The sequence below is a fragment of the Folsomia candida genome, unplaced genomic scaffold (genome assembly GCF_002217175.1).
Source record: "Folsomia candida strain VU population unplaced genomic scaffold, ASM221717v1 Fcan01_Sc025, whole genome shotgun sequence".
In the NCBI taxonomy this organism is placed as follows: Eukaryota; Metazoa; Arthropoda; class Collembola; order Entomobryomorpha; family Isotomidae; genus Folsomia; species Folsomia candida.
The window spans coordinates 1,334,325-1,356,059 of NW_019091217.1; the positions used below are offsets into that span (position 1 = coordinate 1,334,325).

A 21,735-nucleotide genomic window follows, 5' to 3' on the forward strand; every position below is an offset into this window, starting at 1 on the left:
ACAGTTTGGTGACATCCGACGGCGCCACTTTCCTTCAGAATTGCTATATATGACCAAAATTATGTCATATTAAGTCATAATCGATAAAAACACCATTTATTTAATGACAGTAATTTGATATCAATTTCAACATCGCTCCCTGAAGAAGATGGCAGCATTGATTGTTCCAAGTTGGAAAAATCAATGTTTTTAAAATGTCATCAATGATACCCGTTGCAAAACTTATTTAATGTTAGCATTAGCAAAAGGTGCAATAGGAAATCTCATGAAGCATAATTTAATTTTTTGGTTGGTTTTTTATTATCAAACCTCATATTTAACATTTTAGTCACTTTAATTCATTAATAATTAATTAATCAAAATATCAGCTAAACTCGCACGCATCTTCACCTGTTATTCATGTAAAGGAAGGGAAGTGATGACACAAAGTCTGTCTGCGATCGATTTTCGGGAGTTTCGATCCCCTGGGGTACCCGTATGCGCTATAAATCAGTAAAGATGAGACAGGGGAGATGTACTATCTCTTACCTGGTTATCAATTAGCATATTACATTTTGCGCCCACTCCCCCAATCGATCACATTCTTTATGCACGATTAAGAAGTCATAAGTTTGATGGCCAAACACGAGACTTTACCATAATTTGGAACTTGTTTTACATTGTTTGGCCCGTGGTATCTGCATAGTACAATCAAATGTTTTTAATTGTTGTCCAGAGATAAAGTTGCATGTACTCACATTAAGGATACTCACGCACACATGATACTTATGTATGCACATAATTAATTATAATAACCAACACAAGGCATAAAACCAATGAATACCTTTATCCCTTTATTACTTAGGGACTATCGGATTTAATTAGAGATTTCGTATTACATTAATAATTAAGTAACATAGATGTATAATAATCTCTCATCATCTTATGGAAGTGATATAATCACCACAGCTCGACTCTCAAATAGAATAGGATTAGAATTGCGACATGTAATCATAAAAACTAGTGCATCACCAAAGACTTGTTAAAAAAAAACATGGAAAAATTATAATGCATATATTTACTTTGCATAAGTTTGAACGTAAACTGGACAAAAATGCCAAACTAGTACATTGAGAACTGTAATATCCCATACCAAAAGATTCTTTGGCCACGCGTCATACAACTGCATGTAACTCAAACATATTACATAAATGCATTCTGTGTAGTAGTTTGGTAACAGTCACTCACAGTCAGTAATAAATTATTACTAATAATTAAATATTTAGTAGATTTAAAAAGATGGCATTTGCAACACAGAGCCAGCCGCATTGACAAATTGGCATCAAGATCGACAAATCGGTCTAGCTTTCTAGCTGCAGTAAATTAAAATTAGTATATAAATCTACCCAGTGAATAAGATGTTACTTACAAAGTTTATATAAAGCTAATACTTGGTATCTAAAATCTAGGGTTTAATGATATACGTCTCTGTGTATCGAATTTATATAAATGCTTCTCTACTTTCCCACCCTATTATTTCCACTTCCAGTAACGTTTTTACTAGTGATATTCAATATTTAAACATGTAATTTATTATCGTATTGAGAAATCGTCAAACATCGATGTCCACACCGAACGGTTTTTACGTAGAAATCAAAATTGTTTTATAAAAAAGAGAATTTTACATACATATTAAGTGTGTACATACTTCTTGGTCATATGATTCTTTCATATACATACATGTTTTGGAATATGTTGTAAGACGAAGCTCCACGGTATTGATATTTGCTCGAGTTTCTTTATTATGTGTAAAGTTGTGATTATTAATTTAGAGATTTAATGCGTATAGTCTATGCTTGTTCATTTGAGTACAAGTCGATTGGGATTTTGGAAATATACGATCTCCTGATCAATCTAAATGGTGTGGACGCAGTCTGTTATTTATTGGAAGATTTGTCATCGTTGTGGAAAATTTCAAAAATATCTTGGTCAGTGTTCCTTGCTTAATATTCAATTCGCGTATTAAAATATTAAATTCAGTGGACTCCACCAATGTGTTGTCGCTGTTGTTGCTGCTGCTGCTGATTTGACGGATTCTAAAAAAACACCCAGGTTTATTTTCAGATTAAACAATATTGACGCATGTCGTGAGAGTTGTAATAAATACTGCTGCATATGTATGTACATACTTGCGAGTGCGGCGTTTTTGGTGGTATGCTCGTAGCATCTGCAGCCGAGGAGGACGGAGGTGGATGTGATGGAACGACCGCTTTTCGCCCCTTGGACAACTGAGGGCTGGAGCTGGGACTCCCAAATAACTTTCCCAGACCTTGTCCCGCCCTGTACACGAAGGACGAGGCGGCGGCGGGGTGATGATGAGGAGGTTGAGAGTTGGTCGTCGTGATGTTGGAGGGTTGTGGCAAGGACGTCGCCCCTCCAGGCGAGGTGGGTGGATGGAAGAGAGACTTGCAGGGGGCCCAGAGGGGGAGGGAGAAGCCGAGTTTGGGGCTGGAAGGAACAGAAGTCGAGGGTCGGCGGGAGGACGAGGGATTCAGCACGGAGCTCAGACGCCGAGGCGTGGATACGGTCGACGTCTGCAATCAACAAACACCGAATTAATATGAAGTAAATAAATAGGCGAAGTAAATAGGCAGAGTTGCCAAAGTCATGTCATTCACATGACTCATGGGGGAGTAACCCATTGGGGTGAAAGTGCGCACCAGATCAAAGACTATGGAGTGAGATCATACCATGGCTTTGAGGGAGTGGTCACTGCTGTGATGGCTGTGGGGAAGGTCGGTGGACTCCACGGAGAGAGACAACTGTTCCAAGGAGTTGAATAATTTGGGACTTGGTGGGGAACCCGACTCGGACTGACTACTCGACTTTTTGCGTATCCGGAAACCTCTCCGTTTTGAGTGGGGTTCTGTAGGAAATAATTAGAGTGGCTGTGACTATTAGTTCTTAACCAAATTCCTCTCTTGCGGAATTGTTTCAGGAATTCCACCGTGGTGGAATGTCTGAGTCTGAGGCGAGGAAATTACCTGGTGAGGGAAAGTAGAGCAAGGAACCCATCTTGCATTCGTGTAGCATGTATTCTTTGCAGTACTTGTGAGCATTGACGCCACAATTTCGACACTTGTACCCTTGTCGGATGAGACCCCACAACTGGAAGCAACGAGTAAAAAAATAATTACGCAGTCTGGAAATCAATGTATGTGCCCAGGACGGAGCTACTGCCTGGCTTTTGTACAGCGTCACATACGAATTCTTAGGTTTGGCATAATGTGGTATTAATCTTGTTAATAAAGTTGGTGTAGTGTGATCACTCACCAGTCCGGAACAATGGATGCAAAATGTTGGCTTGAAATAGGTCTGCTCATGAAAGTTGTGCCGAGATCCTGCGTTCTTCTTGTTGCGGAGGTAGCGCTCGAGCTCCAACTTGCTAATCTTTCCGTCCCTTAGAACAATTATTACAAGATTAGCATGGTTAATCTCTCAGCCCTGCAGCTCTAGTTACAAAGACTGAGCAACCGCTTCTCCTCCCACCCACCAACTCAACCAAGCACTCACCTGTTCTCGTCCAGGACGAAGAAGGCGTCGATGGCTGGATGATTGGTACAAATCTGTTGGAACTCTTCCTTGCTGATGAATCCATCGTGGTTGGAGTCATAGTTGCGAAAAACGGCGTCCACCATGGTCTGCAGCTGCTTCTCGTAACTGCCCGTCCCATCCCCCAGGCCGGGGGAGCGGGTGGGAGAGACCTACGTACGACACCATACTTTATTCCTCACACCCGCGACACAGAGTCAATCAATGCCCATTATTTAGTAGAGTGCTAATCTGTTCGTCCAAATTATAAGGACATACCGAAGTTTTGGGCTCCCTTGAAAGTGAAAGTTCGTAGATTTCGTCTTCCGAGTATGCCAGGTCCAGGGACGCCTGAAAAACAGGAAAGTTGAAATGTGCACACTAATGGTGGCTCGCTGCATGAGGGAGGGGGCATCTTTCGGGTCGGTGAACGACCAGTCTGGCCCCATGTGTGTTGCATATCAGGATTCAGGACGTTTCGGCTTTTATGTATAAGAAGATGAAAACAAATTCGAATTGTAGGTGGAGGCATAAAGTGGATGCTATAGGAGGCATAAAGTTGTGCCACACATTCAGGCCTGTGATCTGGCCATGCTTGTCGTTATTCAAAGATTTATCAAATTTTATTTTTCTATCAAACACCCATCATGAATGTGTGGAAAATAATTATTCAGATCAGAAACAAATTGGTTCAAAATGACGAAGAAACTGCAATCTGAAGTTCACCCGGCCGGCCGGTTCTTTTCCAAAGATGATTTGTCATCTAGAACTCCAAGGGTCCGGAAATGCATGTGTTATAAGGCAGGGTCAAATGTATTAAACCAAACTGGAATTGGAAGAAAATATCGAAGTGTTGGTCTATCAGAGTCAAAGACGCAACAACCCCCAATACCGACAAGCAGTTTTTTTCGAGGAATTGATCTCTACACCAGTAAAGAAAACCCACGACAGACTCGAAAACAATTAAATGTATCTCAAGCATCTACTGATAAAGCCATTCGACACGAACGAGTTGTTCACAAGAAGAGCATAGTTCGTGTCTAAAAAAATCGCAAGAAAAACTGGAAGACAAAGCCCTATATATAAAAATCCTCAGGCAAGTAAAAAATCCCGATTTTTGTGCCTTTGAACGAGGGATTCCTTTTCATTTAAGATTGTTCCAGAAAAATATATCAACAACACGGAAAATGGCACCCTGAATTTTTATTTCAGAAAAGCATGGTTTGAATTGTGGAAATTACATTATGATTCAGCGTGATTTCTGTGATTTTCATACTCCATGATTTTTTCGCTAATTGTGTTTTTTGTTATTTGTGACATTACTGGGGGAAAGTAAACCAACTTATTTAAAATACATTCTAGGACTAAACCAACTTGATATTTGGATTCAGCATGAAATTCTGAGCATTTTTCATGAAAAGGATAAAATTACATTTTGCATTTGATTTGTACATATGCTAACGTTGGTCAAAATACCGAATATGAACATGCTCAGAATTTTATGCTGAATCCGAATATCAATACTGTTTTAATATCTAAAACGCATGTTAAAGAATAATTCCAGAAATTCTACACATGATATATGAAATCACAGTGCCACCACACCAACCACTGTGATGTGATTTTCCAAACCTCGCGAAAAAGTGAAAAGGTTTCCAACAAGTTATGTTGGTCGGTATTGGAGGTGGGCATGACCCCTTCCACTTATCAAAGATGTCCACCAATGTTAAGGTTAACTCAGGAACATATTGAGCAATATATTCTCAAACCACTTTTGGAGATACAAGTTCCCTTGTTCTTTTGCTCCCAAGTTCCACACTGGTGTGGTGAGACCTAGAAATGCTTGGTCATGACGCTGCCATGTCACACACTCTCCAGATGGACCACCGCGTATGCAGCCGACTTGAAACAAAAATCAATATGAACTATAAAAGTGAGATGCCTGTAAAGAGTTCCGATGGATTTTTTTTTGGATTTGAACTACTAACAAAGACAGACTTGGTCAACCATAGTGCAGAAGACCATAAGACGAACAGCCACTTCTGACCTGGTTTGGAAACTTCCAAAAGATGAGTTGAATAAGACTAGCCTTAAAGATAAGGAAAAGTGATGAATTTGTGGAAACGAGGACTTGGACTATGTTGCATGTAGCTAGAAGTCTGGGGAACATGTTGAACAAACAAAACAATTTCACAAACGCGAGATAAAATTAAAATTATAAGGCTAGTCTTCTACTGCGTAAAAAACTCTTTCCATGTTCAGTATGCACATAGTGCTTTTCAACCTTTGTGCAGGAATTCCATCATGTTCGTGGCAGTAACTTTGTAACCTTGTCCACTCAGTTGGTCGTACCTCTGGCGTGGTGGAGGTGGTGGTGCGACGACCGATCTCAATTTCCATGTTTAATCAATACTCTCATCATCATCATCGGATGCAGCATAAGCACATCACTCCGTAGGCAATAGAAGTCTATCTGTCTGTCTTGGAGCTCGAAATTCCAGTGTGAGGAGCAGTGATGGAATCAGTGAAAGTCTCTCCTTCCGCTTGTTCGATTAACCAAGCGTGCCCAACATGCATCCGTTTATTTGTGACCATCCATCCCATCTATTTGTGGCCCTCCCCAAAGTGACAGAAAAGTGACGCGAACATGCATGATTTCGATGGTAGTGATAAAAATACATATTTTAATATCTCAAATATGAACTCCAATCTCCCCGTCCCAGTCGAGCCACTTTATTGCGTATAGTAAATATGTAATTTCATATCAAACCAAACATCAGGCGATCGACGACACTCGTAGTAGATCAACACCAAACTAATTTTGTCATGATTCCTACGCTTTTGTGACCGAATCAAAACCTGGCACTTGACACAAGAGAGGTTGAAATAGGTGTTTATTTTTTGTGGAAAAATTTTTGTGCCTCTCCCTTTTCCTACCACAGGCACACCATAAGGCACCTGTGCAGCACCTATTCGGTTTGTCATGCTTGAAAATCCTGAACCAACAGATGTGGCGAAGCCACAAATATAAATCTCACATTGACGACTTTCACCAGGTCCATACTTCCCCAGACTGTCACATTCACTTGACTAATACCTATACTGATGGTAACATATTTATACATATAAAAAGTACAGTACGGATACAAATACGCAATTCTTGGTGGCCTCAGAGTCAACAACAGCAATTTTTCTTTCGGTACAACTAAAATTGGACTAAAGGAAGCCAGTCAGGGGATGATGACTATGACCCGTTGAATTAATTTTCATCCTTGCTCGTCTCGTCTATTTGCACAGCTAAATTGTGCATAAACGCGACTCGTGATGGTCTATCCATGTAATATCTTTACCACTTCAACTGTCCAGTATCGGCAGGGAAGCTTAGTGGGGATGACGCTGACTTAGTTCTAGTTAACTATATAACTGGAGAAATTACTAGACTGTTCTCAGATACACTAATTTGCATAAATACAGCCCCATCCCTCTGCCCTGTCTAATATGTACTAGTCCATGGTCACTTTTGCTCGAAAGTGTTGTCCAGTTAGACTGTGTTGGTATTATACCATGAATATGCTAATTCAATCACTTATACCCAAATATCCACAACGTTAGCATTCAGTTTTTTGCAAGGCTAGACGAGAGTAAAAACTGGTGAGAGAAGGAGCCGACAAATTTGGAGGGCTCTAATACAGAATTTTCTTCCAATTTAGCGAGCGCGAGTGAAAGTGATTTATGAGGAAGAAGGACTGCACATAATGTGCTCCCTCGTATTGGTTGCCCATTATTCCTCCTCACATTCCAACACAAGAGAGAGGAGAGAGTGGCAATGTATGGTAATCACATGTTTGACTTTCCCCGAGACCGTTGAACTGGGAAGAGTGCTTATAAATCACCAGCCAACCCCGAACCAGTTGAGATCAGGACGGATGATATGCACTCTAGTGATTAGGAGCATACATAAAGTGACCACACCGTGTGGGGGTAACAGGAGGTCACCACCACATGGAACAACTGCCATGCATTCCTCTCCTGGCGTATTCACCACCACGTCGCCCACACACACAATTTGACGATCCTCACCAATGATTTTTACATATGTGTGCATGGGCATTATTCTCAGAACTAACATACACTGTCCATGATAGAATTTCTGCAGTGGCATGGCACTCACCCGGAGCGTGTTGAGAAGATCCACGTTGGCCTGAGCAGGTGGCATGGATTGAGCTAGGTTGTCCAACTCTGTGAAAATGCCGGCGAGCTGAGCCAGTTTTCGAAACTAGAGAGAGAGAGAGATTAGATTAGATTGGATGCAATAAATATGTGCAAGTTGGTTGGTTGTCAACATTTCCAAAGGATATGCTGAAAAGGCTCACATTGATCAAGCCTCCCTCGACGTAATCTGGGAGTGCGGTGTGTAGAGAGATGAGATCCTTGAGATGAACGCCTCTGCAAAGAAAGACACGATCAGACCCAGTAAACCCACGCATCAAATTAGCACTACGTATGACTCAGGAGTGCACCAACTGAAAGCAAATCAATCCAATCGAGTTCACGCAAACACGAGCAACAAAACTTTCTCTTTCTTATTGTACACTTTCTCCGCACGAGGTAAGGCGCTACTACCGGGTATCAACCTTGGCTACAGGCAATTCTGGGTCCAAATAGGTTCGTCTTATCCCCCAGAGGATCACAACAATAGCTCACCAATCAGGACTATCAGCTGCTTATAGTCGCTCTCTTACAGTAAATTACATGTACAGCACTGTTCCTACATATATTTGATTTATGTAGATAACCGACATTGGTCCCTCTCCTCCTCAGTTGATATGGGAGGAGGCAATTAGGCAGCAGAAGCGATCAATGACACACATTATTGTACTCCACATATCTTTGGGGCAGAGTCTTTTGGAGAAAAGGAGCTGGATGTCTTGCAAGTGCTAATGTTTCTGGTGTGTGAACATAGGCGTCTAGCCAAACAAATGAGAACTTTGGTGGCTGTGGTATCACATGGTGATTGGGTGCGATTGGGAGGAGTCGAGCCATCCATCGACTCCAACATCGCGGCGGCCGACAGACAGACTGCTGGATCCCATCATCATCATTGCTTTCTCTCATGCTAATATGAATCATCTACTCGCTCTTCACTAACAAACACACGTTCATGCAATCCCTACAACCAACCACGACGCAAGGGAGCTGAATAAGTATTGCATACGTCCCTATAAATGTATGTACACCGACCGGATGGGAAATTTACTTTCTCCGATCTAAGCGTTTGGCCGCTGGTTTACAAACAGATCTTCAATTGGGCAGCTTCCACGATCACAGTCAGAAAATATCAGTCATTACAGTCCAAAATCAATTATAGGGACATAATTTTTTCAGAGCGGACCCTAAATCTATCGACCGACGGCATTTATACAGCTGTGTAAGTCTATGGAACCGTAGTCCACGATTAAATACTAATTATGCAACTTTATAGATTTCTACATAGGTTTATATACTTAAAAAGCATGTCGACTTTTGCACAATTGATTGTGATACTTTTTGTAGTTTGTTCCCTGAAGAAAATATGTTGACAGAAAAAATGCTTCTAAAAGCTTTTAAATTCCCTTTAAATTTTGGTAAAGGTCGAGTGGTGTGGGAATGGCTTACTGTTGGACTAGCGATCGCTGGAATGTACCATATCTGACCTGGATCGAATACAGTGAGGAATATTAACCCTGATTTTGTCAGCCCTCTAAGAAGGAGTGAGGCACGAGGGAGTGAAAATGTGTGGAGATGTCATCATCACCTTGTTAGCCTCCATTCGAAGGACGATAGGAGAGGACCACTTTGCACTTTCTCTGGGGAAAGTGTTAGTGCACGCATTCTCCACCCTCCCGCAGAATGAGGCATTATGTATGCCCAGGAGGTGGTCGTCTTGCCTTTGCGAAGCCAGAGTATATTTTTACAAGTTAACAAAACACCTTCCCCAAAATTTGGTTAAGGAGAACAAACAGACTAAACAAATCTCAGGGGAATTAGTGGATTGTGCTTGCTTTCTCCGTCCAGGTAACACATGGCTTTGTGCTCGGTTGGTTTGGCAAAGCTACCTACGTACACGGGGACCTAGGAAAGAATCAGCCAGTGGTGGTGAGAGCAAATACTTCCTCTCAGGCAGCCTGAGGAGGGAAAGCCGAGTTGTACATACTTACAACTAATGTTTAACGTGTTTTCATTGTTTTACAGTTTTCACAGGTCATGCAATTTTGAACTTAGGTTGAAACTTTCTCCACTAAAATTTTCACCCATTTTACGAAAACGAAGTCATGCATATTTGCACATATTTGTACTAGGAGCATTAAGGAGTTGTTACTTCAGGGCACTTACAAAATGGGTATTTTGAATCCCTTTCCTTCGGTGAGAGCTTTTCGGTAGGCGGAGAAGTTTGAGGAGGAGGACACCAGGGCGGTCAGCTCCTTCAACACCTTCCGCTCCTCCACGGGAACACAATCCATCGTTTTGGTCAGCCGAGCTGTAGTTATGAATGAGCAAACAATTTAGCTACCTCATTGTTTACCATACTTTTCCTCTCGGCAATGCAATTAGTCGCGTACCTAAGGCACTGTGACTAAGACTCCCAACCACACCCATCAATGAGTTGAAGTTCTGCAGCTTCCGTAAGTTCTGAAAGAAAACAAAGGAGAAAATGTCTTATTTATTTACCTTCATCAGAGGTCTATCTTTCGCCTCTTGGTTTGCAAAGGAACATGAGTGCGAAACAGTTTCGCAATTTGCTGACTACACGAGCAAATAGAGAGAATTCAGCTGGCAATTGTTCCGTTTACTTTGTGGGCATTCTGTGGGGAAAGCTTTGCTTTCTCAAAACCCATCCAGTCGCAAAATCTCGTCTCCTTAATTCAGTTTTGGTCTGCTTTCTTCGCGTCGTGCCATTCACTCGTGGCGTGGAGTAGTCGTCTCTCTCTGATGATTGTCTCTCATCCTGCTTTCACTTTCACCTGCTTCCCAGCTCTCACATTTCATCAGCAAGTCCACTTCATATGCTCTCCATTCACATTTATTGTTGCGTAATCTTGTGTGCCATCACAACTGCGGAACAACGGGCGGAACCAACGGAACATGTCCCTCAAGAACGGGTTATCCTAACCGCATACAATTTCTCACCCGCCGGAGGTACGTGTGTCTCTCTCAACTATTCAAAAAAGCTCATCTTCCCACGCGGCACTCACTGCTCACATTGTTACGACGCACGTACGTACGTTGGTTCGTAGATATCCTTACAATAATATGTCCTTATTATGTACGTGGTACAACATGTGGCCCAACCACACGTCCCACTAGTGCTTTCTCCAGGAGTGAGTACATATTGTGCAGCTCTTCGCTAGTGCCCAAATTGGAGGAGAAAGCCGTGCTCGCTTTCTCCCAGAGTCGCCCAATTATTTCAGAGACTAATCAATAAAACTCAATTTGTCCTCAACTCTTGGAAATCATACAACTTTGAATCCATCCAACCCAGAAAGACCAAGAAAGTGTCAAAGTTTGAGAATTTGGAGTGAGACCAAACCGACGACGAGAGCCAAATTGAATGACTGCATGATGTCGTCTCAACTGAGTAATCCAATTCACCCGGCCAAGCAGCCACAGCAGGATCTTCATACACATGTACTCCCAACAGGCATGAATGTGTATAGCTGGGTAACAGCTTCTCTCTTTGAGATTTTATGCAGCCACCCAGGTTTTTTTTCCAGCAGCCGACTGTGTGCAGTTGACTTGCCTCCCACCAAAGAGAGTAGTGGAACGAGCCAAATATTTATTGGGCCACCCATTCAATCAATGGATCCTCCTTTCCACTTGTGAACCTTTTATGCATAAATCCAGTTTCCACTCGTGCTTCACTCTCCACTAGAGACTCGTCGTCGTCGACTAGGTTGGTCGTGGTTCATCATCGTCATCATCATCCTGGCGTGTGTGCACATACGTATGATGGATAAGCTGTAGATATTCCGGCCGTCCTCAAATTAGTTGGCTTTCACTTGGCTGCCAACCGCATGAGTTTGTCATGCCAGGTTCACGCTCCTCCGCCATGCACACACCCACCACCTGTGTCCTTTGAAGATGAGGAATAAGGAGACGACGGGCCAGACTTTTGGTGAAAGTTTGACATTTGGTGGCGGATGGCTGGTTGCTGGATCTTGCATCCTCCTTTCTCCCTTGCTCCCGACTTATGTATTTCTCCTTCTCACACAGCCACTGGGCCACTGGGCGAGCGAAATAATGAAATAGGTGAGTGAGAAAGACCCACGTCGGCGACAACAAACAAGCATGTCATGTGGAAACAACTTTCTCTCTCGTGTTCACATTAATTCCCAATTAAAACTTTGCTCCGAATCTAAAGGACATCAATAGGAACACCACCAGGCCGAGGGGAGAAGAGCGAGTGGCTCAATGTACTCCCTGCTAGTTGCTTACTTTGGTTGGATAGTTGGTTGGATTGGGACAAGTATACAGAGTGAGTACACATATGCACATAATTCATGGATTTGATTGAATCTCTCGCCCTCGGATCTGTGGGTGACACGTATAAATGTGTCAAAGAAATTATACTGCAGGTTCTGAAGCAACCCTTCCACCCACCCACACACCCGCATCCCCAACATTTCACAAAGCAATAACTGGACACACATGCAGATTGGCGGATGAGAAGAAGCTGGCAGAGAGTTGACAACCTTTGCCCTTTCGGGCGTGGAGCATGAATTGATTGTGTGGACCAGTCTGAAACGTGGAAGCAGGATTGGGCCAAGTTGTTGGGTAGTTGGTTTATATGAACCTCCACTTCCATCTCAGCTTGGGAGGTTGAGCGAGTAATTAAGTGAAGCTCTGCAGCGCCTTTGAGAGGGAGAGGATTTTGGTCCCGTTGTCAACTTTCTCCGAGGAGAAGAGGAGTTAACTCAATTTCCTCAAAAAGCTATCCTCTCCTTCCGCTAATTCGACCCTTTTCTCCAGAAGCTGCACAATACGTGTATGAAGGTCATCTGGTTAGTTAAACTGCCTGTTTTGTGTGTGGATGGATTGCACCGAGCAGAACCACGAACCCTCCCACATATCCTCCCACCGACTACCAAACAACTGATGGGAATACAAATTGGTGTCCATGATCGCGATTATACGACACGAGAGTTGGCTTTCACTTTCGACTATGGAACGGTGAGCAGAAAACGACGCTGCCCTCTCCGCCGCAATCAAGTCGACACTTGAAATGTAACGAGATGATCACTTTGAGTGGGCCGAGGGACTCACCTCCTGGTTCACCATCACCCAAAAAAACATCCCCCTTGGATTATGCTCTAATCCTGAGTAGAAGAACCAGCGCCTGTTGCTGGTTCTAAATATATAGAAGAAAATATACAGCAGCAAAGTTTCTGCCTCCCAACTTGGGCTGGTGGTTCAGAGCTTGAGGTTTAATTATGTAGCTTTCACTTGGCTCTCTGAAGGGAGAGACAAATGTACGTCCATGTAGCTCGGGTCACACACACGGCTTTGTCGTGACAAACCCGTCAGTAATTGTATCCCCAAATCCACCACCCACGACGACCACGGCTTTCTACTTCTTCTTCTCTGCCAATTTCATCCCGCCTTCTCAGCCCAGAATGTGCATCATAATTGCTTCGTCCTTCTTTTACTTGTATCAGTAGCTAGAAGAAAATCAATCTCGAATGTCAACAGCTTGTGTACTTTGCCACTACGAGTACTACATCTCCAGAGAGAGAGATGTGTACCACACAAGTTTCTCTCTCACTTTCTCTGGCTCTATCTCCTCCGCAATTGAATTGGAATTGAATTTATTCGGTTGTTTGCTCCATCCCAGGCTTGCTGAATTATTCAGAACGGCATCTCAACAAAATTCCGGCGAAATTCTGCTCAGCGAATGTCCCAAATGCAAATCTCTTTCACGTACAAATATCTGTCTTATAAATAAGCAAGTGAGAGGAAGACAGAGAAAGAAGCGTTTTCAGGCCGCGGCAATTAGCCTTCAATGTTCTACCGCAGCAGGTTTTGACATCTCTTATCATCCAGCACTCCACAAAATGCAGTATTTTGGGACCATGATAATCCTCCTCATGCTCAAGCAGCAGGATTTTGCGGACCCAACATATTTATTTATGTGCATGTACATACAATACACGCATAATATTCAGCCAGGCTAGGCCCTGCAATAATATGGGATTCCGGTCGGTCAGGATGTGATGTAACGAAACAACAAGCTCTGTGTGAGGGCTGCCTAATTGAAACATGAACGAGCTCCCCATTGTCGGCCTGAGAGAGACTCTCGGGTAATAGACTCTCGTACATAATTGCCTTCCTTCCGCTCCTCGTGTTACAACTTTCATCATGTCCTTGATGGCCTAATCTCTGATCTCCTCCCATTCCTATTTAATAACCAGCTCCTCCAATTCCCCCTCCTTCCCTCTAACTCGCGAAGGTCGGAGGGAATGGAAGCCTTCATAATTCAGAGGAGCCTTAATTTTACATAATTACACAACCGCAAAGACCGGAACAGGGACCATCATGCTACGGTGAGACTGAGAGTTTCAATGCCACCACACCTCGCGAAATAAGTGAGCATAAGGTGTTCGTTCTGAAGCAATTTCCTTCCACATAAAGAGTCCACCACCAGACCAAATTGGACCCATAAGTTAATATGTAATGCTGTTCGGGCGAAACAATGTGCACCTCTTCCACCCGTCCATTTTTACGCCCGTTGAGAAACCTCGCTCTCCGTTCAAATGGGAACCTTTGTGGTCCTCGTTTCACCTCAGAGTTGGAACCATGGCTGTTTCCAAAGAATGAAAATGAGACTGTCGTGGCCAAGCAGATGGATGTGTTTTCACCACAAACAGGAGTCAACCTGCTAAAGCAGCCTGCGAAACTGTGAAATCGTGATTAAAAATTAAATTAGATTAAATTCCATAAAAATAGGCAACCCCTTCGATGCGAGCTAAGCTAGCCCCTCGTGCCGTTCAAAGGCTGCACCTATGCATGCGTGCATGTGTGTAGCAAGGAGTGGCGTCAACGTCACATCAGGCATTGACTTCCGGGGAAAGAACGTCCTCTCTTCCTCGCCACACGACGTCACTGCTGCCACCCGCAGAAGATGGTCATCCACCTTCCGCCAAACTGCCCCTTCAAAACAACGTGGGTTGGATGAAGGGTCGTCAAGTGGTTGTTATGCCAAGTCAACCGTTATGATCAGAGGGCGGATATGCGTTTATTTTCAACTTTTCCATTTGATGACGACCGATGGTCAAATTTTGTGAATGTGTTTCCTAACTCGCATATTTTTAGGTACTCAAGAAATTCGAAAATTCTTATTTTTGTTTCTTTCGTACATATTTTGTAAATAGATATTCATTTTATAAAGATTTAATCGATTTTTCGTAACTGCATGCATATCCGCTCTCTTTTTGTTCCGATGCTACCCAGTATTTTAATAATTGGTTGAGGCGGTGGCCTTGTTGTTGAGTTTGTATGGAGAAAGAATGTATATGATGATTTATGAGGAATCCGGAATGTATGGATGGATGCTGCTGCTGCTGCTACGGTTCTTTCGACAAGAGTGCACTTGCCAAGTGCTGCGTGGTTAAGTGGAAATGAGACGTAATTGGCGTGTTGTATTATTAGAACTATGGCATCCTCGTCTATGGTCGTCGTCTGCTCTCATTCGTGCTCCAGTTTTGATTTGAGAGGTGAATCTCTCTCGGGTGAAAGTTTTAATTGAATTGAAAAGCACAGGAATGTCTGACGAGCGAGCTGACACCTGAATTGAGCATGGCTGGTGGCATTTCCCTTTGAAGGGACCCTTGCTGAATAGCACGAGTCTTCCTGCTAAATTATAATTATGACACCACCACCACCACTACTTGTACCTCCAGCCAGCCACGGAATCTATGGGAAGAAAAGCACTAAAGTTGTGGTGCCCGTTCCTGCGGGAGACGACGATATGCGACGACGCATTTCGATTTGAATTGATCTTGATCACGTCGCAACTAACACCCTCGTACATGGATCTTATTTGTATTCGTGTGACATATTATTACAGTAAATGCGTCACATAAGAACATGCATGTGCCGGCTGTGTGAGGCAGCAAGAATTGGTCACAAACATCAGCCGTAGATGAGGACACTCCATGTTGATAATCGCTCGAAATCAAGAGTTCTTGGTTCATGAAATGAACTTGTTTTCATGCCCACTTCCTTCCAACCCAACCTCGTTTGATGCTCCCCTCGGCCCATCACGTCTCAATTATACATTTCGTGACAAATCACATATTTATGATTCATTGCATTTGGAGTTGAGACTCAATAAATATGTTCATCCTCCTCGGACCATCCTCGGTGCGTAATGATAAGCTTTTGTTGGGTCGAAATACGTGTCCAATAAACGCATCCTCTCATCTCGTGCCGCCTCAGCTTTTGAGACGCCGATCCTTCACGACATGTGTCTAGCTGTTGGCTATGAATTTGTTTACGTGGCCTGCAATTTGAACAAGGAGAGAGAGAGACGAGCAGAACTGCTGCCCTTGAAACAACGTCCGTGATTGACGTACGTATTACAACAAATTGCGCCGCGTGTAAACAACAAAGTTTTTTGAAGTAAAGTTTTTGCTGCTGTGGAGAAATTGCATAGCGTTGATATGCTACAGACCTATGTATCTCTAGAAGTGATGTCGCAATTTCGTCAAGTTGTGTGACCAGTTATGTGGGGAGGAGACACTAACAATGCCAATAGGTTTGATAATGACCTACCTGAGCGACGTGGACAAACTTGACGATGACATCGGCCCTTTGAGCAGGAGTGGGTCTGCTGAGAACGACACACTGGATCCACTGAAAAAAGTAATTAATTTAATTTCAAACGTTGATGTCGAGATATAATTCGGCATATGTAACTGATATCGAGATTTCTTCTACTAATTTTCATTTGGCTAAATAATTTGCTTAAATCATTCGAACTTTTTGTTCCCACATATTTTGCAACCTAACCTGGCTCAGTCCGTTGAAAACAGCAACGGACCGCTCCAACTTGGGAACTTCTTCCAGCGTTCCACTCTCGGCGTAGCTCTTCAAGTCCTCAAACTGAAAGAAAAATGGTGTTTTTAGGTCATTTCATGTGTTCATTTCACGTTTTTTGGGGTGTGACCAGAGATGTTTTCAGGGGTCTGACCGTGATGCGACGGATGATCTTGTGCTCGAGGAAAGTGAGATGGAGTGCGAGCTCGTTGGGTTCGAGGTGGTTGAAAACGAGGGAGACTTTTCTGGAGGGTCGTGCCCCCTCCACCTCTCGCATCGACACGTTCCGAATCCAGTCATAGTTGGGGAGCGTCGAGAGGTCGAGCAGGGCAGAGTCGCATGGCTCTAACCGGCCTCGAAAACCCTCCACGCTCTGCTGCAACCGCTCATCAAGCCCAAAATGCATCGGGAAGGTCCGTATCCAAAATCTAAACACACACAAAAAGAAACCGTTACGGGTGAGTGGTACCACCTTCGGCTAATTAGACAAGGCGGGTCTCCACTGCCCATGAAACTCGTAACCGTATAATTAATTACTCAACGCGAGTGTCTTTGAGGATATTATTTATTATGCACACCCGGCCAACGCTAGCTCAGTTAATTAATTATAGAGCTATAGTTAATTATAGAGCTGGAGCTGTAATTTGTATCCGAAAGTTGCATAATCTTAACATGGGTGTCATCCGAGTTAAAACATGTAATATGAGCCGGATGGACGAATGGGTGCATAATTCATTTAACCAGGAACATATGAAATGAATTATTTTCATGACATACGTTGTATGCACACATGCAGCAGGCTACATATCGTGTAGGATTTGTCACAGGAAACGTGGAGGATTTGTTGATGACATTGGTTTAGTTCCTGGCTTAGATTGACCACCCCAGTGAGCACATGTATTATTAATAATATTTAACTGAGCTTTCTTGATCCTTTACTACGCACCTATTTACCTTTTCCGGTTATTCATTTCATACCCCAACCTGCATGGAGAAAAACTCGTCCTCCGAGCTCTGGGAAATTGAGCAGAACAGAACAAAACTCTGAGAATTGGGCTGCGAATGTGAATGGAAGGAGGATCCGGATGATAATGATGATATCATTAGCATCCTGATTTTGTGAAGTGAGCATGGTGAGCACAGATTGAGTGAACTGTCGAGTGGGGAGATGGTTAGAGTCAAAGATCAAAGGATCATGGGGGGCAGAGGAGGATGACAAATCGGTTGATCGACCGAGGGAATAAAAGCTGCTTTTTGACTTGATCTTACTTCCGAGAATATTCGCATCTCCATTTCTGCCCTTTGTGACAGGACTGGGTGAGATCCCATTGGATACGTCTCCTCACCAGCACTTGCCCATTGAGAAGGATGAGGTTGATGGAGGTGAAGTGAGAATTAACGGTCCACGACTTTTTTGTATCATGACGGAAAAATGTAAGAAAATGAAACCAGGCCGTTTGCAAAGCGAACACGAAGCTGAGTCGTAATAATGAAGAGCATTATTCACATCATCAGAACTGTGTGTAGGCATTATCCTCTTCCTGGATTCGACGGATGGTGGTGGTGGTGGCGTGGTGGCACATGTCGTGTCACACGTTGCTTTCTCTCTCTGGGAGAAAGTGGAAATTGTGTGGTAAATGGTGCGCGGATGCATATTGTGGAAAAGGTTACTAAACATTACATGGCTGACTTGGTTGGTTGGATGGCTTGGCTGGTTAGATGCATGACAATGGATCGATAAAATTCACCAAAAAAAACCCAAATTAAGCCTTCTTTTCTTTTCAAATAGCAAAAAAACTGGTGAGCTGTGTGTGTTTGTATGTGTGCAGGCAGAGAGTGAGAGAAGGGACGAGTGATAGAGTAAAGTATGGGGAAAAGCAGTATGCAATGCACTAGGTGGAGGAGGATAATGATGATGATGGTGAAATATCTACCAACCAAATGGTAGTTCAGCCTTAGATCGGCGACCAGCATACGACAAGATATTACCGTATGCACATACATATCGGCACGTCTCCGTGGCGTTGGTAGTTTTTTTACATCGTTGTTGCCCATATACTGAGTAACTACTTGCTAAATATGTGTGCATACAGATATTATATTTTGCGTGCAATTTGCTCATCATTCCAACCTGAATAGAGGAGAGATCACATTTGCTGATGCTCTGTTTGTCTCGCAACTTGGTTTTAGTTCCTTAGCTCGCTTTCTTTCTTTCTTTCACTCTCCTTCCTCTGTTTGTTGGGGGCATCTTCTTTCATTGCACAATTGATTGTCTGCCAACTTTCATCTCAGACTTGCTCATATTTGCTGCCAACGGCACAAGACCAGCGAAAACAACCAACTTTCACTTTGTCATCTTCTTTATCAAAGTTGGGAGGATGGACTCAAAATGTGAATCAAAGCGGAAAAATGTCAGAGAAAGTGAATCAACCAGCAATATCAATTCCATCCAGCCCACGTTTACTGAGTCTGATAGTCTTTCTGTGTAATGCATGCATGTGGAAGCTGGAAAGGTCACACACCAGCCAACGCGGAAAATGGAGTGGGATTCTATATTATACTTCATCCCTCGTACATACTCGCGCGCTCCTGTATACGCGCATATATATCTGCCTTGCCGAAACTCGTGGCGCTTGAGAGGAGGGGCACGATAAGCAAGAGACAAGAGAGTGGTGACTAACTAATGACATATCCTACGTGGAAATAAGTGCATATTTAAGTGCGAATGACGCTGGCATTGCTTTCACCTCTACTGAATTCTCATAATGTACTCGGGCAGAATCTGCATTGACCATTTGTGGGGAGAGATGTGGGGGAGGAGTAAATTTATATAGTGTGTGCGTACCTGAGGGCGAATATGACTTGAGCTCGAAACCTGAGGGTCCTGCAGGGCGGGTGGGAAGTTGGGGGAGCGTAGGAGTGGGCGGAAGAGTTTGAAGAGGATGACTCAGAGGAGGCGGAGGGGGTGAGCATGAAATGAGTGCAGTGGGGGTCGCAGCATGGCGCCACGACCCCCGCCCCCTCCCAACTCGAGATCAAGAGGAAGGCGAGCTGGGGTGACGACGTGAACCACTGGTGCATGAGGAACAGAGTGCGGGGAAACGTCGACAGGTCCTCTCGAACCTCCCCCTTGGCATCTAAGGACCAAACAATCCGGCACAATTATGACTCTCATTATACTTACGCACTCAGAGAACGAGGGGGAAAATATATGACATTTGTGGGACATGGGCTGAGCGAAAGGGGAAGCGCATATTTGTTTGGTCTGGGCACTCACTGAATGACTGAACACAGAGGCGAACGAGGGCGCGGATGGAGGCGGCGCGGATGGGGAGACCGGGGTGAAGTTGTCGCTCGTCCTCAAAGATGACCTCAGAGGAGAGGTCAGCGAGTAGGGAGGCAATCAGGGCGGCGTGGTGATGGGTCGTGGTGGTGGCCGAGCTCGAGCCAGCCGAGGAGGACCAGGAAGAAGCATTCTTGGATCCACCTGTTCGTCGAAACTTTGTACGTTTTGTTGCCGCCGCCGCCACCGTCGACGTCGGCGTGATGCTTCCCTTTGTCCCCTCATCCATTCTTCATCCCTCATCCCTTGAGAGGGACTGACTTTTACCTCTGAGAATCGGACTGGTTGAGTTTCATTTCAAATTTTGCATGGAGACAGGGACACTTCAAAGGTTTGCCCTTGACCTTCTCCCATCGCCCACTACAACAATCAGCAGCACGGAACAGAAATGTCCTCCCTCAAACCTGATCACAGCTTCATTTAAGGATAACATTCGAGAATTACTTGTTAATAAAAGTTAACGTCTGGATGGCTGTCAGGTGAAAGCTGATTTGCATTGGTCCGTATCATAAAGATCGAGCTGTACTACTTCTTTTGAAAATAGTCGACCCTTCGCAAAATCCTGTACATGTGACAGGCAAGTTTTCACCCAGCGTTATAAAAATATGTACGTTCAGTGAGTAAATGATGATTCATGTACATTTGTACTGACCCTTCAGAACAATGATTCTTTAACATGTGTTTATTGTCTGCACTTTATTGTGGACGAGGCAAACACTGGGATAACAATATGCTGACAGCACAATCACTCAGAGACGAGGCGAATATTTGATATTTTTCTAAGAATAGCTTCTTTTTTGGAATCACTGCAAAGTTTTCTATCGCATGTGAACTACGACGACCTGGTCCAAATATTATGCAGAAGGGGGCTCGTTTATTTTTTTGGGGGGAGGAGGAGAGAGGAAACTTTGGCCTCACAAGGGAGAGAGTTTTGCCGTTCAGTTTAGAGGATGGAAAGCAGAGTCGTTGGACGTGTGTGTGAATGGGTTGGAGGCGAAAGTTGGACTGACTGCCTGGACTCTGAGAGCAACTTTCTCCATCCAACAACTCTCCTCGCCGTCGTCCCCGCTCGCTCAATATCTGAAACATGTTCAAATCTAGTAAAATCTAATCGTTATTGGACCTCCGCGACTACCAGAATAATAGCTCACATAGCATGACATTAAATAAAATAAGGATGCCCATACACCCGCCACGATCGGAACATGGGGCCGACAAATTGAAGCGATATGAACTGAACACGGGATTGGTGTGATGCTTGCATAAGTCTGTGTGGCCAAAAGAAATTATCCAAATTGCTCAAAATAAATTTTACTTCTTGGCCCGGTTTTTTAACGACTGGCATGACAAATGCAAGCAAATGAGTCTGGGATGGTTACGCAGGTGGTCACTTCCTGCAGGTATGTAGCAGTCGGGTGACCAGGGTAAGGGACGCTTGGCCACTTTGAGTTAGACACGAATTGGGCGATGAGACATGGCATCAAACAGAGCCTGCAAACACTCGGACTAAATATGTATGGCTGCGGGTGAAAAGTACAAATGATGATAAGGTGAGAATAATGCACACTCATCATCATCGTCACCTCCGCTGGGTCCTGTCATCCCGATTTCATTGGACTGATTTCCTTGCAGCCACCCACAGAGAATGAAGCAGGCCTAGGAAGAGAAAGTTTGCTGGTTGGTTGGGCAGATGAGGGCATGAGAAGCTCCGACTACGTATTTAGTAGGATAGCATATACTTTTATGTGTCC

The 21,735-nt window shown here is 43.8% G+C and overlaps 1 protein-coding gene across 1 annotated transcript; it reads right to left on the reverse strand.

Annotated features, from left to right (window-relative positions):
• Positions 1 to 276: 276 nt before the first annotated feature.
• On the reverse strand, positions 277 to 21,003 carry LOC110859379 (ras guanyl-releasing protein 3). Its single transcript, XM_022108327.2, has 16 exons — positions 19,919 to 21,003; positions 19,487 to 19,778; positions 16,796 to 17,069; positions 16,615 to 16,707; positions 16,378 to 16,458; positions 10,170 to 10,239; positions 9,943 to 10,087; positions 7,944 to 8,016; positions 7,742 to 7,846; positions 3,850 to 3,921; positions 3,553 to 3,743; positions 3,313 to 3,439; positions 3,024 to 3,147; positions 2,730 to 2,905; positions 2,169 to 2,573; positions 277 to 2,075 (listed from the first exon to the last, which is right to left on the reverse strand). The coding sequence occupies exons 1-16, from the start codon at positions 20,211 to 20,213 to the stop codon at positions 2,016 to 2,018; spliced, it is 2,583 nt and encodes an 860-aa protein (XP_021964019.1). The 5' UTR covers positions 20,214 to 21,003; the 3' UTR covers positions 277 to 2,015.
• Between the last annotated feature and the right edge of the window lie 732 nt (positions 21,004 to 21,735).

Coding starts and splice junctions, on each gene's coding strand:
- LOC110859379 (XM_022108327.2), bottom strand. CDS start 20,213: ATGGATGAGGGGACAAAGGGAAGCATCACGCCGACGTCGACGGTGGCG. Junction 17,070..19,486: donor CAAGTCATATTCGCCCTCAG/GTACGCACACAC, acceptor GTGTGTGTTTAG/ATTTTGGATACGGACCTTCC. Junction 7,847..7,943: donor TCGAGGGAGGCTTGATCAAT/GTGAGCCTTTTC, acceptor CTCTCTCTCTAG/TTTCGAAAACTGGCTCAGCT.